Raw genomic sequence first — 24,190 nt, 5'->3', positions numbered from 1 at the left:
AATTTGCCATGATCCTTGGATTTGGGGAAATAAATCGCTTCCTTTGCTAAACATGGAAGAAAACCTGAAGGAAAGTCCCTTGTTAGACTGAAGCTTAAGGTCACCACTTGCTAGCAAGAGTGTGGGTGGATTTGCTTCATAACATTCATGTCTATTTTTGGTCATTACAAACTGGATTCTGTCAAAACCAGATTGCTTAAACACTCTGTTCTCCAAATACCAAAGTGGAAGGCAGTATAAACAGAAAACTATCACTCCTGAATCTGTGTGTATTGGCTGAACTACATGAATGTAGGCTCAGACGTACAGCTCATGCTTAAGAGCTGGCTGATTTGAAGACAGTTACAGTCAATTTTAGAGGGCTGTACAGATGTGGGTGTGCCAATATGCTGAGCAACGGTTGGCTGTGCCTGCCACCGCTCCGAGTATTTTCTGAAGCGTGGCTTTCTTCAGTGTTTATTGATTCTTGTCCAGAGCTAACCTCAAATGGGGAGGTGAGAGGATCGCCAGCCGCAGCAGACAGCCTACTGTAGTGAGGCTTTCTGACGATGGATCTGGAAACTGTTTGGAGTTTCGTACCGCCGAGAGCCTTGCACAAAAGCATCTTTGAATATGTTGGCCAAATTGAATTCAGGTTACTCTGCAAACACACATGCTGGCTAGTCTCAAACACCAAACTATTGTCAACATTATTGTAATAGCCAGAACCTCTGGAGAACATGCAGTTTGACCAGCAATCCTTACATGCTTTTTTAATCTTAAAAAAAGATACTGCATGTGGAATCTAAAAGCTGAAGTTTGGTTTCTATTAAATATCAATTTCATGTGTTTTGTTTTGTTGTTTATTTGATGCATGCACAAAGCAATAGTAAACATATCACTTTACTGCAATGGGGACGTTTGAAATGCCACAGAGTGCTGGCACCTCGGAGCGGTCTCCTCGCTGCACCCGCTGTTCCGTCCTGCACCCACAGCCACTCTGGCTGCAGGGCCTCTGAAGCAGGGTGTAATAACACCTGCAGCTACGCAGCTCCTGAGGTATTTTTATCTCCCCCTGGAATTCCACCTCTGTCCTCCCCGTCGCTCTCCTGTCTGCATGCATGGGAACGGAGTCAGTTGAGCGGTCCTTGACATGCGTTTCTGCAAGTCACCTGCCTCACTACATTCCCCTCATCCTCGGTGACCTCCTACAGTAAATCCCCCCTCGCTGCTGTATTCCGGCTAGCGCTTCGGCCTCGGAGACGTGTGTGGTGTGTTTGTTTACAAGCGTATGCATAGCCCTCCATAATCAAGCCAAGAGCTCGTTTTGCCAAATTCCTGAGAAACTGAGAGCTGCATAGTGTGTCAGGATGCATGAAAATGACACGGCAGGCAGCAGCTGTGGGATTCTTAAGGCAAACACTGCTCTTGTGGAACTGAATTTTTTGCCTTTGCCAGTTCTTCCAAAAGGCATGTGCGGTACGCTCTGCCTGGCCTAGTTTAGAACCGAATCCAGACTTTTTCAGACAAAAACAACAGTAAAAGTACCGATGACTTCAGCAATATGCTGGCATAGGAACCTGTAATGGTGAATGCATTAGTTACACTATATTCATTGTTGTGGCACTGGCTTATGGCGTTGTCCTGCCAAAACATAACGTAATGTGGAAACAGCTGTGGGCATTCATAATAGTATTGTTTGCAATGACTCATAACTGCGAGGGTTTAGCCATAGTTTGAAATGACTTGCCCATATTTACTGAATAAATTAATCATATCCTCTTTGAAAAAGAAGCCAGTGAACTTGCAGTAACCTCCACCTGGGGTGCACTCTATGGTCTCTGTGACTTGACTGTCTAATCACAGGGAAAATGTTTCTACTCTATTTTGAGGTGCATGTAGTCCACCTACTCTGGTCCTCCCTCTTAAGTCTTTGCAGTTATTAAAGCTTTCATACTGTCAGTCTCTTTGTATTGCCGCCTTCTCAGGAGGTGAGGGTGTTTCTAACTGTAGATAGCATGGCTAATTTAGGAGTTAGCTGATATGGACAATAAACAAAAGAGATCAGTGTGACTTGACTCTTTGATCTGACAGGTCACGTTCTGATATGTGAATAGAAAGCAGAAGCACCGCTGCCAAGCATGATTAAAAAGGAATCTAATGACAGCAACAGTGAATGATGTTGTTTATGCCTGAAGCCAAAATATCAGCCTATCATCATGTTGTACACCAGAGAACAGTATCAGATGACCCTCCAAAGTAAAAAAGCCATTGTGAATTGCCATTCTGTGACTATAATTCTGATTATGGCCTAACCCGTGATATTCTCATGAATATGGCAGCTTTTAGGTTTAGAACAGCACTCCACTTTTTTATCTGGTAATCTGGGATTGATACTGAAGATTAGTGAACTCCTTCCATGCTTGCCTGTGTGGGTTGTAATGAAAGCTGACCTTCTCTTGTTGCCCATGGATATTTTTTGTGCCGTTCTGTGTGTGAAGGCAGGCCAGATCTGATTTCTCCTACCCGGTCTTGTTGTCTCCTCCCACTGTCGGCTTTCCCATGGTGCGCAGGTTAACAAAAACAGCTGTCAGGTAATTTCCAGTGGGGAGGATGGAGCTGGCTCTTTGAAAGAGAGGGATAGCCTCGAAATACCTTCTCTCCTTCGCCCCGATCCTCCAGACCCTCACTTTGATGATACTGTCAACATCCGACTGCAGCGCCTTGTTTAATCTGCACAGAACATCTGGAGAGGAGCATGGCTGCACTACAACCTTATTATGTTGACATTAATGAAATAAACAGCTGAGAATTCATATTTTTGTTCTCACAGCCCACCGCTTCAGTGCACTTTATTTTTTATTTTTTTTGTAAGTGTTGGCAGAAGTAACAGAGAGTATTTTTGAAAGAGACTTTGATGTGCAGATGGCGCCCAACAAAGAGTGCTGTTCAGTTAACAGCAGGTTTTGTTGTGATGTTCTGAGCTGAAAGTGCGTCTCGGGTTACCAAACAAAGACCGTTCAAAACTCACGGTTTGAGATGCTCAACATGTTGGGACTGCTTAGCGTTCCAAAAGCCTCACCATGGTTCCCTGCCAAATCCCAGTTAATTATGAGATCGCCATCCCAAATAGCATGACCTTGGGAACTGGTGGAAAGTGGCTTTACCAACATGAAATGACTCCCTCTGGCCAGGATGCCTGGAGGGTGTTCTCCCCCTGCCCAGAGGGTCTCTGTCTGTCTGAGGCGTTCTCACAGACAAATGTGAGATCTATTATTGTATCGCTTCAGAGATGATTCATTTCTGCGGCTCATAAGTAAATCACACTTACATACATTGCTACTGTGAAGGTCTGATTTGTTCCAGAAAAAATTGCATAAGCTGTGTACTTAGAAAGATTTGCTCTACTTAGCCTGCTTTTCCCACACAGTGGAACGATGAACTAATCGAGTATGATACGCAGGGGAGGGGAGGGAGTTGACAGACTGAGCTCGCGCTGGCCTGTGATTATGTGGGACAATGCGAGTGTGGCCAAGGCAACAGGTGGTGTCAGATTAGTCGGTCCTGAGGCGAGAACGAGCAGCAGAGAGGAGGGTAAAGGTAACTCTGCCGCTGCCACCGGTGCGGGGAAACCAGAGCTTAATCACACAGCCATCAAACAGCTGCTGCGACTTCCTTCCTGGAGCTAAACTGGCCCACAAACCTTCAGATCAACTCAGCATCACAGGGTGTATCACCTAATAAAAGATATTAGTATCATCTTGAATTAGCATCAAAAATGTTTAATCCCATAAAGTAAAGAAATGGAGCATCGCGTTAGTACATCAAAAAAATGTACTTCTACTGTAGATGACATTCATTTAAAATACTTTGAGTGTTTTTGGAAATGCTTGCAGATGCTGTATGTTATCAACAACACAAGAATTTGCTGTATTTTCAGTCTCCCAAAAATATTTCAAATGAATGTTATCATCATGTACAAATAGTTTCGGCCTATTTTGTATATTTTGAAACATACCTCTAGACATGTTCTGAAGAATATGTGAAATGTGCTTTTTTTTAGTATGGGGAGCTCTACAACCATCTATAAGACCCTCTACATTTTTGCCTTCTTGTAGAAGGAAATCCATAGTTCTTATGCTTGAATTTGCTGCAGCTCAAGTTAGTTTGCACCATTCCCTCAGTCAAGTCAGTCTTTCTTTGCTATACATTGCAGCGTCAGCTATACGTTATGGCACCGCAGATCCCTCTGAGTTATCCGGTGGGGAGGGAAGGAGACTTCTTAAATGACACAGCACTGCGTTCAAGGGGCTCTTTCTGTTATAAATAAACAGGCCGGGCCGGAGCTGCTCTTGCCCTACGAGCTGCCACCGGTTTCAGCACCTCGCCTCTCAGCTGTCGTCTGGGGGAACTGGAGCCTCTCGGTCCCCTCCGCCCCGCAGGTCGCTCTCTAAGTCCCGTTACCGGAAACATACACGCTATTTATAGACCCCGCGAAATACTCTCAATGTGTTTATGTTTGATATGATATACAGTTCAGGTGAGATAGTTTTTGGTTGTATTTTTTGGTATTCTGTCTTTGGTCAGACCAATGACACATGGCAATTTTAAATTGTTTTTTTTCCCGTTGCTGTATTAAAGTATGTGATCCTGAAGCTTAACATTTTAACATCTCAGCTCTGACTTGTTTTACCCATTACAGTATAAACATTCATTGGGGTATTTTCCTCACAATAAGAGCACCAGTAGCTTTACGAGCTAAACCTCCAATCCAATAAATTGGCCTTTCTCACAAACTGCTGAGCCCTATTAAAACAGAATAGGTTCATTCCTGGCTGAAACAGTGGGCTGATAACTGTGTGTCTCTTAATGGGCTGTTTTGCCAGTGTGTGTGTGTGTGTTTGTGTGCATGCATGGATACGAGCGTGTGTGTGTGTGTGTGTGCACTTGTGGGTGTGTGTGTGTGTAAACAAGAGGGTGGTTGCAGGCCCTTTGTTCATTGATGGTGGGAGCCTTTAGGACTCCACCACTGGACGAGCTGCAGTAGTGATACTAGGTGGTCTGGGGACGTGGGGCCCTGCTGGGGCCCCTGCTGGGGTGATAATTGAAGAGAAGGGGGTTGTGAAGGTGTCATCTGGGGCTTCACGCCTAGGGACGTTTGGGTGGAATGTGTTCACGCTCTATTAACCCACCCACAGTGAAGACCAATTACAGTACGGCTTTTTAAAACACCTGTAAAGTAGCTTATAGGAGAGTTTGTGTGGGAATATCCATACTGGGCAAGGAAAACTTGGTTTAGGATTATGTCCTCTTCCATCTATTTCTTCCCAACCCCTAAAATCAAAAGAAACATCATTGAAGGGACTCGGCTCTTGAGGCTTTGCCCTTTTGTTGTTTACACAACCTGCAAGTCTTGTGATTCTGCTATCACTGAGTCTGAAAAAAGCCCCTCGGAGATAGCATTTTGGTTGGTGTCAGGCAGGAGAGTCTTGTTTCACAGCCTACTCATGATCTGGGTTCTCTGTCTGGTCGTCATGTCGCCAGGATGTAACCTTTGGCCTGAAAATACACTACAGTGACTCACCTCCAGTTGCGTTATTTGGGGCTGATTCAGACTAGGATGGAGATGACATACACCTCTAAAATGCAGACTGGGAGTTAATGGTTCCTTTCTTATTCACTGCACAATATGCAATGATTTGCTTGAGGTTGCAAAATAAAATTTCCATTGCTCTGACTTTTTGAACAAGGTGCTAAAAATAAAATGGCAGTTCATCATAACTCATTGTAATGCAACATTACTGTAAGTTGCCCTATTGCTGTATTGTCATTGAATCTCTTCTCCAGTGTAAAGAGAACCTGTAACAAGCTGTATCCGATTTATATGTATTATCCTCTCTGAAGATACATCCTACACTTCTTCTGTGTATTATTCAGACCTGGGTCAAATAGTACTTGCAAATAATTCTTAGCTTTTGTTCCCTGCTGAGTATCAGATAATGGTGTGTCAGGCAAGTGTCAATCACAGAAGCGTGTGTTAAATTTACTTTAAAATGTTTTTCTGTGATAATTTCAACTTGCTAGAAATTGTATTGTCTCATGTGGCAAATTCCAAAAACAAACAAAAGCTAAGGATTATCTGTAAATACTGTTTAACTCAGGCTTGGTATTATGTCACACTACAACCTCTAAGCCTATACGTTTAGTAAGCATGTATAAGCGTACATGTGTGTACATGGTAGGGATTCATTAGTTTTCCCCACTGTCCCCTTTGTCCTGGGAGAGAGAGAGAGAAAAACTCACCGACAGCCTACATTTCTGCTCACTTTGTAATCCTCCTCATTTAATTGTAGCCCTCCTTTCTCCTTTCTCTCCCCACCTAGCTGTATCACAAGTCCACACAGGTCGGACGCTTATTTTGACTTGCCTCCCTGAGCAGTGAGTGTGGTGTAAAAAGAGAAGAGTATGTGAGGTTGTGTGGCTGATGCTGCCTAGCTGGAGGCGCTGCTTGGCACAGAGAACTAACAGTCTTTGAATCTTAGGTCGTACCTCACAGGGAGAGAGAGAGGGGAGACGCAACAAGAGAACACAATAGACTGACTTATATCTCCGTCTCTGCTTTGTTTAATCATATCCAAGCATGACAGACATGGCTTTTCATGCAGGGAGGGAGCTATGATTTGCATCTGTTTGGTTTCAACGCTTTCCAATTTAACATCGTGGTTGAGGTCATTCAGCTGCTTATTCAAAATGTGCACCAGAAGAAGAAGAAGAAGAAAAAAGATTTCAAGGGCAGTAAATAGTGTCCCTCAGGATCCTCACAGTTACCTGTTAAGTAGATTTAATGGGAAGCACATTGCAGACTTCAGTCTTCAGTACACACCACCTTGCAATACCGGACATGTAGTGTTCTCATGTGAGGAAGAATGGCTGCCGCTGCTATTGGCGTGTCCCAAAAGATCGCATGTGTGGCGAGAAATCGCTGGTCCACTGAGGAATGCCTGTGGGAGACTAGACTTATTGCAAAATGCATGGCATGACCCTTACGTGGGAGAGAAAATGAATGACCTGGGGGAAGACGGCTGAGCAGACACTCTAAGTATGTGTTCAAAAATGCAGCCTTGTCCCTTGGTTTTTACTCACTGGTCCCCCCCGATAGACTCCAGCTGAACTTTAAAGCTGAACTCCCCCCCACCCCCCTCCAGTCCCATTTTCCCCAAAAACTTGAAGTGGTTTGCGCGCCCACAGCATTAGTAATGGAACACTTCGGAAGACAATCCGTGCGAGTTGTCAAAGGGTGTTTGTCTGTTGAATGAAGAGCCTCCTTCCACTTCCTCCCCGTCCAGTCACTTTGGATTAAACCCAGTGGAAACGTCAGAGCGCCACAGAGAGCAGAAGGGCCTCACTCATCGGGCCCTTTATCCAGCAGGGGCCCAGGCAGAGGTTTAGTGTCAGAAGTGGCAGTTTGTCAATTCCCCCACCACTCCACTCAAGGGTTAAACACACAGGAAACTTTGTCTATCTCTCCCTCTTTCTATCTCTCTCTCTCTCTCTCTCTCTCTCTCTCTCACACACACATATATAAAGCAGTCCTGTTGCCATAATTTTGTTGTCAAAAAATCTCAAGACGTCTGTGTCTCCTGTGCCTGCAAGTGTGTATAGTAAGGTGTGGAAAAGGAATTTTCTCATGGGCTTACGCTCTCCCTTCCTCCCTTTCATCACTCTTTCAAAACACACTGCCACGCATGCAACAAAAACCCTCCATAGATCTATATGGCCAATCACAATATGTGTTCAGTCAGTTGTAGCCATCATCCAATATAGTTAACTGAAACTGTGCAAAACAATTCACACACAAATCAATACCAGTATTTCATTAAGGAATTAAAACTAACTACTATAAAACTAACTTTTTATACTATATTTTAATTGCTCAAATTAAGGATGATACAAGGAGTCTAGGCTTGATCTGGTCTGCCATAGGCAACTTCAATTCAATCATTTTGAATATAATGCAATTATATATCAGATTGGACTGAGAACTGAGCATATCCTTACTCCTTTATCCGGTGAGTGTTTGAGCAGCAGCCAAAGCTCCATGGTGCTGTCACTGCATGCGTGTATGCGTGCTCTAATGGTGTTCTAATGGATGTGGTTTAATGCAAGCCTGCTGATACTCCTGCACCTACTCCACAGATAGCTGGGGGTCAAGTAAAGGGAGTGCTAGGTGTTCTGCAGCTCAGGCCTCGCTGGTGCCTGGTAGCGCTTGGCGGGCGCCTTCGCTCTAGCCAGAGAGAGGAGTCTGTGTCAAGCTTTCCTCCACCTAATGCTCTCTGTAGTTTACATTCCATTCCTGTTTCGAACACGCTGCTACCTCACGTCTAAGGAGATATTGTTAGTCTTTAAGAGGGAGAGCGGGTCAAGGAGGTTGTGAATTCATCTTGTGTTAGCTTTCTATGAGTGCCTGCGCAGTGCTTGCTTGAAAGGTCACTACTTGGTGCTCGAATCAATTCCCCGGAATGAGCAATACAGCCTGCCGACTTTTTTTTTCTTTCGGCTTTCTATGTTTGCCTATCACACGCTCCAGTGGCACCCAATGGGACAAAATCAAAGATAGAGTGTCTGAGCTCAGAAGATGCTTTAAACGCTATCAGAAAACACTGTCGCATAGTAGCACTTTTTATAAGAGAGAGCCTCACTCCTGAGCACAGTGTGTGTAACGTAAGCTTGGTCCAGCTTCATAGTTTCTGTAACAAGCTGGTTATGTCTTAAAGATGTTTCTCACAGATTGTCCTGCAGCTGCATCAGTGGGTTTATTGGAGGAGTGGGTGAAATGACTCCCCTGAAGAATTCTTCTCACGCTGCCTCTGACAGGACTTGGCTGTCACAGAGATGTAACTAGGATGGGAATGCTGCAGTGTGGGCGTATGATAGTGTGTGACTGTGTGTGCTTGTGTTGGTGTGCGATGTTTGCGTGTGTTTGTGTTCAACATTGTGTGCAAGTGGGCCTAAATGCATGTTTGCTCTGGCCTATGTGCATACATGTGTGCGTGTGTGTTCCCACGTGTGTGTATGTGTGTGTGGGTTTTGCATGTGTATTTAATCACAACTCTCATAGTCTGTCTTACCATGTGTTCACAGTGCGAACAACTTCTGCTCTATTCTGACTGAATGTGGGCGGTGTGAGAGGCACCAGTTTATCTGTCTACAAAGTTGGTCTGTCTACAAAGTTTTGAACAGGAAAATCATGTATTTTTGCTGCTCTGGTATTCCCACTCATAATGTTCCAAGTTAATAGCTGGGCAACGCTAAATAGGTAGGATTAATCGAAAATAAACATAAAAAACTCAATAAAATGTGCTTACCATCGACCCGTATCGATGGATGCAACAATTCTCCAAGCATCGTTTATGAGACGTTTATTCCTGCAGTCTTTCAATAAAAGTTGTAGAGAATTGGGAAGCTTTGAATGGCTGTAGTCAACTTCTTGTCCATTTAGCACTTGCCAGGGGCAGCGATTGTTCATGAAACAAAATCACATCGGTAGGGAAACAAAGAAGCACATAAATCTGATTGGCTGTTGACGGCCGATGACCGTGAAAAGTTCAGCCGTGGCCAACTTTTCTTGGCCAACAAGCGTGTTAACCGTCCGCACATCAGCCGAGTTTTCCTGGTCGCTCGGCTCTATAGGAAATGAATGGACTTCCGGTGACTTGTTGAGCGTGTTGCTCACCGTCTCAATGCACAGTTGGAAGCCAACATTTGTGTGGATGTGGAGATGACAGCAGATGTTCAGCTGCAAGATTGTACGACAGCTGATGGTAGTGCCATCCTGAAGGATCTTGGCTCAGTTATTTCAGGCTTACCAGTCTTTCCTGGACGTTCTGCCCCTGTTGCTTATCAATTGTTCACGGAGCAAAATGCAGAGATTTCCCTTAGTCCCAGTAAACAACAGCTGGGCAAACTTCAGGCCCGTCCTCCGTTCTGTGTAGTGTCACCTGTCGCTCAATCTCTATGGAATCTGTTGTCCCTTTTTGTCTGTAGCTACTACTCCTTCAACATTCTTGCAAGGCAAACATTGGGCATTGTGAACAGAGTAATTCATAAGTAAACAGTGGAATTCCACTAGGTTGGAATGTGTGTGCGTGTGTGCGTGTGCGTGTGTGTGTGTTGCATATGTGTATGTGTATTTATGTGCATGTGCATGTGCATGTACATGTATCTTGTTGTTTGAAAAGATGGCGGTGCGTGCAGATGCAGCGGCTCGGCTCTCTCTCTCTCCTCTTTTCTTTTACCTCTTAGTTCTCTTAGTTTGTCTATTTTTTATCAGTAACTGCTTTTACTACTGCTTTTATTTATTTGTTTTATTTTTAACTACACCGAGAGAAGCCAGGCGAAATTTCATTGTACCTGAGTATAATGACAATAAAGATCATTCTGTTCTATTCTATTCTATTCTATGTGTGTGCCTGCTTGGAAGCATATGCCTGGTTATCCCTGTGGATATTGCCACAAGTTAGTGGAGCAGGGTGAGCTTCTGAGACCATGTCCTCTGGGTGGGGTGTGGTAAAAAGAATTACAGAGTCGGTCAAGACCTCTATCTCGAGGGAGAGATAGCTTCAACACAGAGGACATGTCTCAACTCCTAGATTGAAATGCAAAGTTCACACTAGCTATTTGACCCAAGTTGCAGTAGCGGGGTGAGAAAGTAACTTCATATGTCGTTCACAACTCTCCCTGACTTGAGGTCAGTTGGACGGTCTCAAACTGGCATAGCTTGACACATTAGCTTTCAGATCAGGTAGAGATATGGACTCCTCTTGCCAAAGGCTACTCTGTATGACTGCAGAGGTTTTTGCCAAGATGACAAAGCGATGCACGTCCAGTGCGTCCGCATCGTAGCCCATCCCAAGGGAGTGGGAAGCAGGAGATGATCACAACGGTTGGCTGGTTGGCTCCGCTGAAAAGAATTTGGCCAGTCAGCGGTTTCCTTTTGAAAATGGCCCGGGATTGTTGTTGTAAGGGTGTTCAGTCAGGGGAGAGAGGATTTGGGGGATAGATCAAGTTATTTATTAGCTGGAGCCATTTAAATGGGAAACTCTACCATGACAGAGTTGGGTGGAAATGGGAACTGGCGTGCCATGCCAACTGGAAATGCCAGGGATGGCATCCTGCCAGGGTGGTGTGCAAACATATAGTTGGCTTGTGGGCAGGGGATGGATGCTGAGATGGTGAGAGCCGAGAGATGATAAACCCTCACCGCGCTCCATTTGGGCATCTCAGTTGGAGCTGAATGAGTTGAAATGGACATGAATCCTGGGTGGCACAGTCAACTTTATCAAGATGATCAGATACGAGAGCAGCTGGCTAAGCTTTCTGTCTCCTCATTGAGAGTGTGGATGGGTCCATCGGGTGCACTGGGAGAGGAGACAGTTCAGTTCCCTTTATCATGTGACTGTGAGAGGGGTGGTCAGGGATTACCATCAGAGAATGGTGTGATAGGAATCTGCATTGATTTAATCCTTTTGAGATCTTCACACATCATCACTCCACACCTAGCCTGTGATTGTAGTCATTGTCTCAGGTTCAGTCGTAAAAAATAATGTGGAAACTGCAACATCGATCAGGCTTTAAAAAAAGTACACCCTTATGTAGTCTAACATACACTGTGACGCCATTTACTTTGTTCAAGTACCAGGGGAATGAAGTTATAGATTAGCCTGGGGCCAGCCTCTGAATTTTTATTTGCACCCACATTGTTCAGGTACACCCCTTGCATATGCCATGATGAATGACATGTTCATCACCATCTGAGTTTAAAGCAACCTGTCCTTTGTGGTGCTGCAGTTGAGGTGCTTTTACTGCTGCAGGAGGTGACATAATGTTTCCGTGATAGACTCCTTCCCGATTCCAGAGCAAGGAGCCAGCCGTAAAGGACTAGTTGTGGTATGCCGAATGTTTTACCCCAGGGCGATGGAGTTTAAAGCATACTTAAACAGATTTGAGTCATCCAATCATTCTGATCTCGACCTCAACTCCTTTCACTGGCTTTCAGAGTTTTGTGCAGTGTGTTGTGTGTTTGTGTGTGCTTATTCACATGTGGATTAGTGCAGTCAACTGTGAATATTTGCAGGCGCCGTCCACCAGATTAGAAATACATACACCATTCATGATTTCTTTGGACATTTGTATTAATACTAACGTCATTTGTTATCAGCGCCGGGCATATGCGTAGTGATGTCATGAACTTTTATTTGCATGTGCGCTCTGAGGGAGGCCGCCGAGAGATAATGAATGGTAAAAGTAAACATATCACAATGCGGCGTTTCCTGTCTCGGCCTTTGTTTTCCTCCACTCTCCCAGGACCAGTATAGCACTGGGTGTAACCTGGCTCCACAGAGAGACTTCAACCCCTATAAATCTCTGTCCCTCTGTGTTTGCTGCAGGTGACCCAGGCCTCCAAGGTGTGGGGAGAGGTCCCTCTGCCAGAAGACCTGGAGGCAGAGAAAAATGTCCAGGCGTCTCAGAGCTTACTGGACGATGACGAGGACTTTGCCGCTGACGAAGCTTCAGGAGGTGGGCTGGATAGAGGTCACAAACCACAGCAACAGCTGTCCTTAATTCATGGGAGTTGTGTTTTTCATTATGCATTCCTTAGACTGTTAACCCATCCCACATCTGTGTTAAATGTCATGTAAATGGCGCTCAAGGATGCATAACCCATCTAGAAAATGCTTATTTTGACTATTTCTTCTTGAAGCCTGCATGATTCACTTTTTATACACTGACTGCACTTATTCTTGTCATGAGGTACACTGATGAGGTGAATCCAAGTTAAAGCCATTATCCAATATTGGCTTCCCTTATTAAATCTATACCAATCATAAAGGAGGAGATGTAGCTAAAGAGAAGCAGACGAGTTAGAGAGGCATTTTTAAGCTTAGAGACGATTGAAATATGGATTGTGCAAAAGGGAGCTGCAGCTCAATATCAGGAAGACATTCCTAGTGTTTTGTACATTCAGTGTAGCTGCCATTCGGCACCTCCTGCTGTGTTTCAGATTTATGTTCCACCTGTTGTGTAAGTGAACCGTGAATGTTTTTTTCCAGCCATGAACCTGCACAGCGACTGACTATATCACTGTGTTTATGTGTCTGTCTCCACAGATCTGCCCAGTGGAGAGGACGATGGCAGCACACCGTGGCCCCCAGTGGTGTCAGGCAGCACAAGTAAGTCCTTACTGGGACCAGTGAATCCAGCAATTCTCTGAGTACAGTGTTGTTGATGTGTGGAAGATCGCTCGACCCTCTAAAGGTTCCCTTTCTTTGATTCAGACTTAAGTGGGTGCATGCTGTGTGCGTGTGTGTGTGTGTGTGTGTGTGTGTGTGTGTGCGTGTGTGTGTGTGTAAGTGTGAATGCAGGCAGAACTAGACGTCTGTCTGTGCCTGAATGATGTCGCTTTCACATCCTGCTGCACCATCTCCTCTCTCCCTCCCAGCTCACAGTCTGGTCATAACACAGGGCTTCAGGTTTGTCTCGGAGACATAAACATCTCCTCTCCTCCTTTCATCCTTTAAACCGGTGGCAGGGGTGAAAGCACAATGAGATGACATGAAAGCCATGATAAACAATAAAAGCTGTGGCAGATATCTCAAAACACCTTTGTTTTGCATTCCACCCTCCGCTGCCCGCTCTCTAGCCCCTTTCAATTTTTTTTATAGACTTAAAAAGGATTTATATATGGGGAACGCCACCGTATCGCATTGCACAGAAGCAGGGGAAAGAAATTAAAAATAACTTGTCAAACTGCGTGATAGGTGTGCCTGTGAGACGGTTTTGCCTCTGTTAGTCATGCTTGTATACTTGGTTCGCCACATTTATCCTGTTGCAGCATGTTTTTGCCATTTATAGATTTCTCTTCATCCTAGACAGCTAAGAGTCCTGCCAATGAAATCTGGGACTTTTTTGTCTTTATACTATTTGACCTTAGCCTACAAGGTATCAGCAACCATGCATTAAGGCTATCAATCTCTTGAGGTGTATTTGTACTTAAATCTTAAATGTAGTTGATGGTAGTAAATACTATTCCTGGGTTCCCCGTAGTACAGCAATGATACTGATTTTAGAGGTGCTATGTGGTATGTAGTGGTGCAAAAAGTTTATTAGCTGTGCATAAACAGTTCTCGGGCAATCTCGGTACTATAGATAACATCAACATTTAGATGTTGTCCTCATCCCTTTCACACATACAGGCTATTTATGTACCAAAGCAGTAAAAATTTAATCCCGGAGAAGTCAGATCAATACAAAGGCCAGTGGGTAATGGCCGCTGCTTCTTAGTTTGCCCTTGGTGCCAGACGCTGGCACTTGACAGGCTGGTGCAGCTGATTACATCATGGCAGAATAATTGTTTTGGTAGCAGCACTGCGAGCTGACATCAGAGCTGCGGCATATAGCATGTGCCTCGCTCACAGAAATAGCACTGCTGTGAGGCCTGGCTGGATCTGGATAGTTCAAGGAGTAATTTGGATTGGGTTAGTAAGGGTTAAAACATTTGATTCAGATTTGAGCAGTGCACCTATGAAGACAGAGGAATATATGGTTAATACTTACATTGCAATTGAGCCATTGGAAGGATGAATTAATGCAGTTGTGAGAAATTGTACTTTTTTCCGGTGCATAGAGTTTTGCAGATGGTTGCAACAGTTGAACGTTATCTTTAAAACTCCAGCGATTGTTTTGAAGTGTGTATATCTCAGCCAAATCCTGTGGGGAAGTTTGGTGCAGTAAGCTTATGGTCAGAGTTGATTTGGCAGATAGACACAGCGTTCCCCATGTGCAAAAGGAAGTTGAAAGTTAGAGAACACAAAGTCACATTGTGTTGACAACTCAGGATGGGAAAATATATTGTGTTAATGCGCTCACATTTTGCGGTGCTACATGAGCCTACAAAAATTCCCCATTACTTTGGTTTATTGCTTCTGTTGCCATAAACTTCTCGGCTTTTGCAACCACGAAAAGGTCACTGCTACTTTAAGATGGCAATTAAATAGGGGTTTGAGATCATGCAGTATTTTCTTTGATATATTGTCTTATCTCAAAGGTGGTTTGGGATTTGCATTCTGCCCAGTGTATCTGCCGTGATTGGAGGAGGCAGGCCATTTCCATATTTAGATATGAGCATGACAGCAGTGGGAAGGAAATTTGGTTTCCTGTGTTGGATGCTGAATGCTATGCTGAGTGTCTCTGTCCTGTGGACTGCAGACTGTCCACCCAAGCCTCTGCCTTCCTTCCCTTTTCCACTACTGTAAAGTGATCAGCATTGGGTGCCACTTTTGCACCCATTATGCCTTGTATCCTGTTGTTTGCCACAGGTTGAGGATTTCCCATTTCCGCCAGTCTCAGCCTTGCACGCTGACGCAGTGAAAAACATCTGGAGTCTTAACTATTTGTGAGACGAGGCTATTTTCAACTACTTTTGTCCATTGTTTTTGTTTTTTTTTTGCCTAACCATAGTCTGCAATCTTCTCTGGAGATATGAAGGTTGCATCCCATGTCCTCCTAACCTTTTGTCTTGACTTCAACACTCAGAGCCCCATAGAGATTTGTGGGAGACAGCATCTTGCTTATCTCTCATCTCTAAGAGCTTCCCTTCTCCTTTACAGACATTCCCAGTGCGCAGAGGATATTGGCAACTGTGTTTAGAAACCAAAGAAACAAAGGTTACCATGTCTACTTAGTAATGACAGTGCGGTTGGAGAAGGCCTGCTGAGGCTACATTCTTCCCACTGCTAATTTTGGATCAAAAGCTTGAGAATTCATATCTCCAGGCTGCTCCAGTCTCTTTGACCTTGTTCATAGAGATTTTTTGGGCAGAACCTGAACTAGTCACAATATTTGTAGTAGGCTGACGAATTTTAGAGTCAAGTGAACTGTATTTGAGTGCATAGTGTCATAAACCACCTTTGATTTAGCCATTGCTGCCTGACATGTTGAACTGAGAAGCAAAGTGCAGCCTGGCGTTTCTTGCTTGTTTTCAAGGTAAGGATAAGTGGAGAGATGTGTGCTGTGTTTGGTCTTCCAGAAAGTTTGTTTTATCTCTAGGGTCACGCTGTCCTTGATCCAGTGGGATTCAGAGACAGGTATCTCATTCTTGTGTAGCCATTCAGCTAGTATTACTCCTAATCAATTCAATTGGTATTGGGTATTTGCTGGAACACAAAAACAATTCAAGTTTTGATTTTTCTATCATCTCTAGAGGAGAACAGATGTTGCAACATAAGACGATAATACATCAGGGTAATGACCCCTGTCTGGCAGTCTGGCAGTTTGGCCAGGGTGTGGAGGGCTGCTCAGTGGGGCAATGGACAGGCTGGGGCCAGGCCACCCACTCAGTATTTCTGCATTTTTCCTGGGGTGGACAGTTGGTCAGATGTGTGTTTCAGTGCCACTGCCTCTGTGTGTGTTTGTGTGTGTGTGTGTGTGTGTGTGCATGCATGTCTGTGTGTGTCAGACACAGGGAGCCTCTCGGATAGTTGCACTGAGGCAGAAGGACAAGTGCTGGCAGCTGCAGTTATTTTGGTGAGCTCTTTGTTGTTGCACTGCTAGTCTTCTCGAAGGTGGTCACACACAGACTCACCAGCGTCCAGCAGCAGAGCACGCCAAAAGACATGAGGGCGAGGGAGAGAGATCACTTGCCTCACAGTATAATGAGATGGTTGACTTGCATCTGTGGACAATGCGGTTGTAACAGTCCAATAAGAGTAGACAAAACAGGAGTCCTGTGTTGTTGAAGGACACTGGACATGTTTGGGTTAACCACTGATAAAAAGCCTTTATCCTCCATAAGCAAACAGTTGATTGTCAGTGACTAGGCACAAGGCAGCCAGGGAGGGCATTGTTCTGAATGACTACTCTGCTGTTGAATGGTCTTAGTCACTGACTTGAGAATTATTCCTTGGCCCCATGTTGCTACACTCTGTTGTGCCAATAACAAATCTGTTGCCCTGGAGAACTGGCTTTTGCCTCTCCTCTTTAGGAAATAGATGCTCAGGGTTGCATTGAGAGCGCTTGTTGCTGTTTGCACTATCTCTTTTTCCATATGGCAATGTCATGGACAAGGTTGTAACTGATATCTCTGTTTATTTTGATGACCTTTACGATAACTGTGCTGCAACAAGAAGGGAAAGGGACCTTTCCCTAAAACAAATTGAGGAAAAGGCAATCGCTTGTTGTGTTACAAAACTATTACTGAATTAGAGCTTGTGGAAGAGTGTGAGTTTTGGCTGTGTTTTCAATTGTCCCTAAGTTCCCCCAGATCTGAGAGTTTATTTTGATAGGACTCCACGGTTGGTCAGTGGCTTCCTGGTTGCACACTAAGGAGTGTTCATATGATAATAATAATAATAATACCTCTCCTGGGATTTGTTAAGCCGTTAACTCTTTTGCCTCTGTTGGATAACACTTTGATACGTCCATGACGGAATGCATCACCAAATTGGACTTGCAAATGATCTCACCAACGGAAAACAGTAACTTAGTTTCTCCCCTGATAGATAAGAGCGCTATCTTTTTCAAGTTCCTATCTGTTCATTCTGCTATACAGTGGGCTCTTTGTTTCAGTGAATCTACACATAAAAGAGAGGAGAGTTAAGCTGTTACCGCCTTCTCTCTGGCTCTCGCTCTCATGGCAGTTTGACTCCGACAAGGATCACAACATCTCTGAAGCCTTTGAAGTAGCGGATGCTTCATTAGCACTAATTAGTTTGGGCCACCATTTTTGAGAAACCTCAGATGATTTGGGCAGGGCAAGATTTCTGTCCCACTGTCTGCTTCCTGGCCATAAATTGTAAACTTTAAATCTATTTTTGGAAACTCTTGCCTTAGACTGTGGCATTTAGTACTGTAACTTCATTTGTGTTTTAACACAGCCGCCTCTTGACCTGATAATATCAAGAGACAGCAGCAGTTCAGTTCTTCTATTAAATGACATGCAACCCACCAGAAAAAAAGATATATCTTACATATGTCAACTTAACCTACTTTAGAGAACTCCCTTCTGAAAGACGTGCTGCAGCTACAGTAATTGTGTATCAGCAGCCACATGTTTTTGTGTGTGCATCTGTAAAACAGCTGGATGCAGTACACTCATTTGATTATGGAGGAGCAGTTGTTTACTCCTGTCTGTTGAAGTTCATGGAGTGGATTCGTACAGAATCTGGACTGGTGCATGAAAATCTGTCTTGTCAGCACAGTGCTCAAATCTTTTTATTTTAACAAGCAGGTACTTAAAATTTGACTAGACCATGGTTTACCACTTTGTAAGCTTTCCCCGTGTTTCTCTGGCGCAAGGGCCCTTTTCTCGAAACCTATCCAAATTTCAGAATTACTCCAAGGCCTCCTCCACTGACATTTCAGAGCATGCCCCTTGGTGCAGCCAAAGCAGTGGAAGAATGAATGAGTCACCGCAAAACAGAACATGGGCATTGTTTCCCCTGCCAGTGCAGAAGGGTAACCTTTGGTGAGAAATGGTTAGGGACGGACGGTGCTCGTTTTTTTCCATGGAGCAGGGAAAACAGGAAACTGCTCCTCCCTGTGACACTGCAGAGCCCCAGGGTGGATCTGTCAGACAGCAGAGATGTGAAGGGCAGTGTCTGGAAGTGTGTTTGGTCCATAGGATATCCTCTGCACTCTGCTGGCCTAATGATCAGTCATTCCTAAGAGATACCCCCTGACCCCTTCCCTGGACGCTGTCATGCAAGCAGACTTTCCTGCGTGTTATCAGACAGACGCTTGTTGAACGAATTAGCCTCTTCACAACAGGCTCACAGCAGCCACGTTGACTCTGGACGGCTGCACTAAAACAGTATTAATGTTGACATTTCCCGTCTCACCAGAAATTGTGATGACAACTGTATTTTCATTCCTTGCTCTTGTCCAAAACCTCTTGGCTGCCTGAATCTCTATGTATTTTAAGTCTGACCAGCTTGGAAACTTTTGCTGATCTGTGCACCTGTTTCTGTTAAGACAACTCTTTTTGGCAATTCTATTTCTAATTGTCACTTTCTATTTTCTCTCCCTTGCTCCCATTCATTTCCTCTCTCGCTTTTCTGAAACTGTAACCTCTCTGCACCTGCCCGGCTAACTTGGTCCTATTCCCCCTGGTCCTTGTCTCGCTTTTCTTGTTTGATCCTTGACCTTTGGCTCCTGTTTGTACCCCTTCGACCTCCACACCACGTCTCTCCCCCTGTCTCTTGCCCCCTGCCCCCTTGCCCCTTGCCCCTCATCGCTTGCCATAGCACGCTGGTTGGAATCTCCATATCTGGGGAAGATACAGAGCCCGGTCGAACCAGACTACAGTAAGTCTTTATGTCCTTCCTTCTTTCTAATGCTGCAGTTTCTCTTCTCTCTGCTTTGGTCAAGCTTGGCACACTCTACTGTCACCTGCTCCGCTCAGTTATGCACTCTCATTTCCACATGCACTCTCACATAGCATTCCAAGGAGGACTCGGCTTAGGCATGTGCTGTTTGAGCCCAGCTAGTCTGTTTTTCCAAGCGTCTTGCAGGCTTCTCCCAGTGTTTTCTGACAGCAGTGGAAAATGATGGGGTTGTTCCATTGAGTAATAGGGTTCATCTCACTCCAGTGACAGCGCTTGCATTTCCAGCTGAAAACAGCTTCATAAAAAGATGTTGGAATTACTCCGCTGTCTGTCTCTGGGGACGGCAAACACTCTCAAAGAAAATATTATGTATTTCACGCTGTAATTTGAAAAGAGGCTTTTCGTAATTTTAGCCTCATGCAGATGGCTCTCCCACAATGATATGAACCAACCGCTGCACCGGATCATTACCAGTGGCTTTCATTGTTATAAAGAAGTGCTCTCTCATACACAGTGGTGGTTTTTTGATGTTTACATTGCATGCTGTGGGAGAGCACAAAGGGGCTAGCTTCATAGTGAAGCCAGGAGTCATTCCAAGCAGCTCCCCAGAGGGTAGTGGACTTTCAGACCGAGCTGTTTGGCTGGCCACCAGCAAAAGGGTTAAGTGGCAGGGGTCCTCTCTACAAAGCCAGAGCTGAGAAAGAGGCTCCCAGCATATCGCTATATTCAGCCAGAGAGAGAGAGAGAAAGGGGGAGAGAGAGAGAGAGAGAGGAAAGGAGAAAAAAAAAGGTCTCATACTTGACGGGGTCCCTGGTGCAATGGGGTAATGTGGTTTGGGCCTTGTTCTTGTGGGCTCCGACTCTCCCTCTTTCCCTCTCTCAATGGCTCGGGTGGTGTTGGGTCGATGCCGTAGGCGCTGGCTGGGGGGTTGAAGGTCAAGCCCAATGCGGCTGGGCTTTAAAGGCCAGGCTGGGCTCACTGCTCAATCAGGTCTTTGTCTTCCGCATAGGCCTCTATGTGTTCAGTGGGGGCCCATTGCACAAAGCCGCCACAGTTCTGCTGCACAGCTTTAATAGCTAAATAAGTTTGTGAATTAAGAGTTTGGAATGCTATTTTTCCAGGCTCCTTTTTTTCCGTGCCACCCGTCATGTCTGCACTCTGACAGTTTCATCGCCCCTCGATGGTGGCGGCGCTTGACGAGGGGATTTCCCCCCGATGGAAACAGTGAGTGATGTACAGGAGAATGGGTCTCGGAGAAAAGGGGCCGCTCGTTAGCAGCGGGGCGCAACCCGCCGCTCTAATCAAAGGATCTCGGGCGGTGGCAGTCCTGCACTCGCCAGTCCGTAACGTCAAAGCGGCGAGCTCAGAGAGAGTCGGGGCTGCGAGTCGCTGTTGACCCGCCGGCGAGAACCCACTCAAGTGATTAGATTAGCTGCGGGTCAAATGAGACGCTTTGATGAGTCACTTTGATGTTGCCTGTCTTCTGGTGCCATATTCAAGCCTAACAATTATTCCTATAAGGCTGACGGTAACAGCCTGCACAGCGAGCATTCAAGCACCCTGCCAGGCTGCGGGGATGCCTGCAGTTCTGCTGTACATATTCACCTCATTGTGTGTTTTCATACCCAGCGTTCAGTTTACTCTGCCACAAATGAGGCCTTTCCTCACCAGGAATGGAAGGCGTCTTCGAGAAACCAATTGGGATGTCTTGTAGTGCCAATGCTGTGTGTAATGAAAGGGAATTCTGCTCTGTTTTGAGAAGGCAGCTGTTCACCAGCCAAAGCTCAGGCAGCGGAGCATAAGGCGAGGGTCCCCACAGGCCCTCAACACAATGAACACACAGCCTCACCAAAATCTTTAACTTTTAATTAAGTAGCTCTCTGTAAGCATGATAAATGTCTGCTGTCAATGTCCACATGTCTAGTGATATATAATTATGGAAGGAGAAGAGGGGAGAGGGAAGAAAAGAAATGAACAAAGAATGTGTGTGTACTTTTTGTACACTGTGTACGCACATATATTGTTTGCATGCATCTTGTGTACCTGTTTGCAGAGATTTGTGCATGCAGCGCCTCAGCGTATGCCCACATAGAACATGGCTCTTTGCTATTGGCATGGCAAGTAGCAGCTGACTGCAAGAAACAGTACAAATATTGACTTCCTCCCTAAACCCACACTAACAGTCTGAAATCAGAGGCTGGCAGGCCCATCCCAACAAGGTGTTGGCAGGAGTGTGAGAACTGGGCACCCTGAGGGCCTGGGCTATTTAAAGGTTCATGGGCTAAGAAAGTGAAAGATCTTTATATTGCCAAAGTGACATTGGAAATATAAAGATCTGTCTTACATTTTTGTTGATTACTTTTCTTAATGACTTATTCATGTAGTTCTACAAGATGTTTTTTACATGCTGCTGACGGTTTTTGAAGATGTTCCATTAAATTAATCTGTTCTCGGAGCACTAAATCAGCTAAATCTTGAGATGTAGAGCTTGAAAAGACACATACCTGTATATTCAGTGAAATAGTGCAGTATGTATCGTTTGTATCACTATCTACTTGTCAACCGTCCATTGATGTATTTTGCATGTTATCACCATGGAAAGTCCAGTGTAATTCAGAGCCTTTCAGAATCCCGTTATTTACTAAGGAAGAGAGAGGTGTCACTACCTGCTTAGACTTACACATTTAAATAATAGCATTGCAGAGAGACCTGGATTGACACTCTTTACTTTACTTTTTATGGTTCATTTTAACCCAGTTATGTGCCAGATGGCTGGGGTTTGTCATACATGGCAGGACAATACAGCAAGTGCTTGAAATGTAAGACCATCACAAAGTTTTTGAAAGTGAATGAATTTCCCTGACATGATCTGAATTGTCCTGATCTGACAAACTCCATCCATCTGGCGCTCCGAGCAGGTCAAAACAACGGTTAAGAATTAATTGCAGCTTCTATTTGACCCATGTCTGATTTTGGCATGCCCCATCTTCAAACAGTTGACCTACTTACTGTGCTGTATGATCCGTGGCAGGTCAGCCTAGCGGACATTGCTTCTGTAGTCCATTGATATAATCCCTACTTCAGCCCTCCCCACTCCTTGCCTGCCTGCCTGCCTGATGTGTTTGACTTGGTGGATGTGGAGGGAATGTTGAGGCCCCCTTCCAGAGTCATTCACAGAGGATTTTTTTTTCATCTTCCTCTGCAGCCGTTGGCATAGTAGTGATGCTGACTCAAACTCCCACTTACCTTCCAACTCCCTGATGTCATCAGCTTTCACTCAGGAAATCTGGAGCAAACCAGTGGCCCAGCTATCTTGGCTGATATCCATGCACTGTGTATCTGAATGTTTGCATTGATTATGCCTCTTGCGGGACAGACGCTGTACTCAGTTCCGTGTTTGTGACACACAGGCTGTATCAACATCTGTCTGCAAGTATTTGCGAGTCTGCTGTTTATCTGTCTCCATGTAGAGAGAGAGAGAGAGAGAGAGAAACACTGATACTGTAATTTCATGGTTATATTTGAGTATGTGGGTGTTGAGCGTGCCTGTGTCAGTGTGTGCGTCTTGTTAGAGCCTATGTGTGGTGCAACACTGCAGTCGTCGGTTTTAGTACAGACCTGACCACAATTGAGATATGGAAATAGACACCATAATTTGTATGTGGCTCTCATTTCAGCCACAGTAATGCTCTTCAGTTTTTACTTCCCGAAACATCCAACGGAAAGCTTGCCTGAGGGAGATTATTCCCAAACGGTATCTTATATCACATCATCTTTAATAGGGTTTAACACTTAATCACGGGGAAAATACCCTTTCAAATCTGGCTCACAGTGTCTAAACTCTGGGACAGATTGATATTAATGCTGAGCCTGTGGTCGTTGTCTGTTATTGTGTGGTTTAGCTGACAGATTCTCCTCCCCTCCAGTCTATTACAGAGCTCTAGTCAACTTCACCGACTCCCTGGTCTATGGCCCTGAGCTTGAGGACATCTTCTCCCCGGCCTTCATTGAGATCTCTGATGCGGTGGTGGACACGGTAGGGCCTACCCTGACCTGACAGAGTCTATTCAAATTCACACACACTGTTAAAGGATCCTCACACATCACATTCTTGTCATTTCTAATAACTGTCATTCCATTTTCAGTAGAGGCTAAGGGTATTAGTGCCTTTTAAGGTTTATCCATGTGATTTATGACATTGTACATGTCAATTACAAGTACGTGTGACCTTATGCCTAAAAATAAGCTTGTTTATTTAAACTTATCTGCTCTGGTTTTTCCTCCGCAGCTGGAGTCGGAGTACAACAGGATCCCAGGCGTCCAGACAGTCAGCGTGGTCCTCATTAAGTAAGAACACAATTCCAGTAAATCACTCCTTGTGACTCCCACAGTAGATACCTCAGAGTCTGAGACTTACTCTAGCCAGGTGTTAGTTCTCTCTCTTTTTCCACGCAGGATTAAGCCAGCAGTTTAGGTCTGTAGTTAGTGATTCATCAGGTCTGTAGTTAGTAATCCCTGTAAAGGAAACCTTGAACTGAGCTGCCTTCTATAACCGTCTACCACTCCACACTCTAAGTAACCCTCCCTGGTCTTCCTTGCTCTCTGTAGGAAGATGATAAGAGAGGATGGCGTGGATGTATTCGTGGAGTTGGACGTGGGTTCTGACTACAACAACAACGACGAGCAGATCCGCAGCGTGCTGTACAGCGTGGTGAAGGAGGGAGCCATCGCTTCCTACGTCACATCAGTCCAGGGCTTTCAGTTCAGACGGCTGGGAGAAGGTAAGGCCTCAGCTGCAGAAGTAGAAATGTGTTAATTCCACAGCACTGCT

The 24,190-nt window shown here is 44.9% G+C and overlaps 1 protein-coding gene across 1 annotated transcript in view; it reads left to right on the top strand.

The window, feature by feature from the left end:
* The window catches only part of hspg2 (heparan sulfate proteoglycan 2), an 89,267-nt gene that overhangs the window by 13,536 nt on the left and 51,541 nt on the right, over positions 1-24,190 (top strand). The window contains exons 2-6 of the mRNA XM_078287997.1: positions 12,426-12,555; positions 13,146-13,208; positions 23,286-23,395; positions 23,648-23,706; positions 23,968-24,140. Of these exons, the coding sequence (XP_078144123.1) occupies positions 12,426-12,555; positions 13,146-13,208; positions 23,286-23,395; positions 23,648-23,706; positions 23,968-24,140 (535 nt within the window). The remainder of the gene's footprint in view (positions 1-12,425; positions 12,556-13,145; positions 13,209-23,285; positions 23,396-23,647; positions 23,707-23,967; positions 24,141-24,190) is intronic.

Source organism: Centroberyx gerrardi, chromosome 14 (assembly GCF_048128805.1).
Source record: "Centroberyx gerrardi isolate f3 chromosome 14, fCenGer3.hap1.cur.20231027, whole genome shotgun sequence".
Taxonomy (NCBI): Eukaryota; Metazoa; Chordata; class Actinopteri; order Beryciformes; family Berycidae; genus Centroberyx; species Centroberyx gerrardi.
Note: the sequence above shows the minus strand (reverse complement) of the source record. Positions and strands in the feature narration are given on the sequence as shown.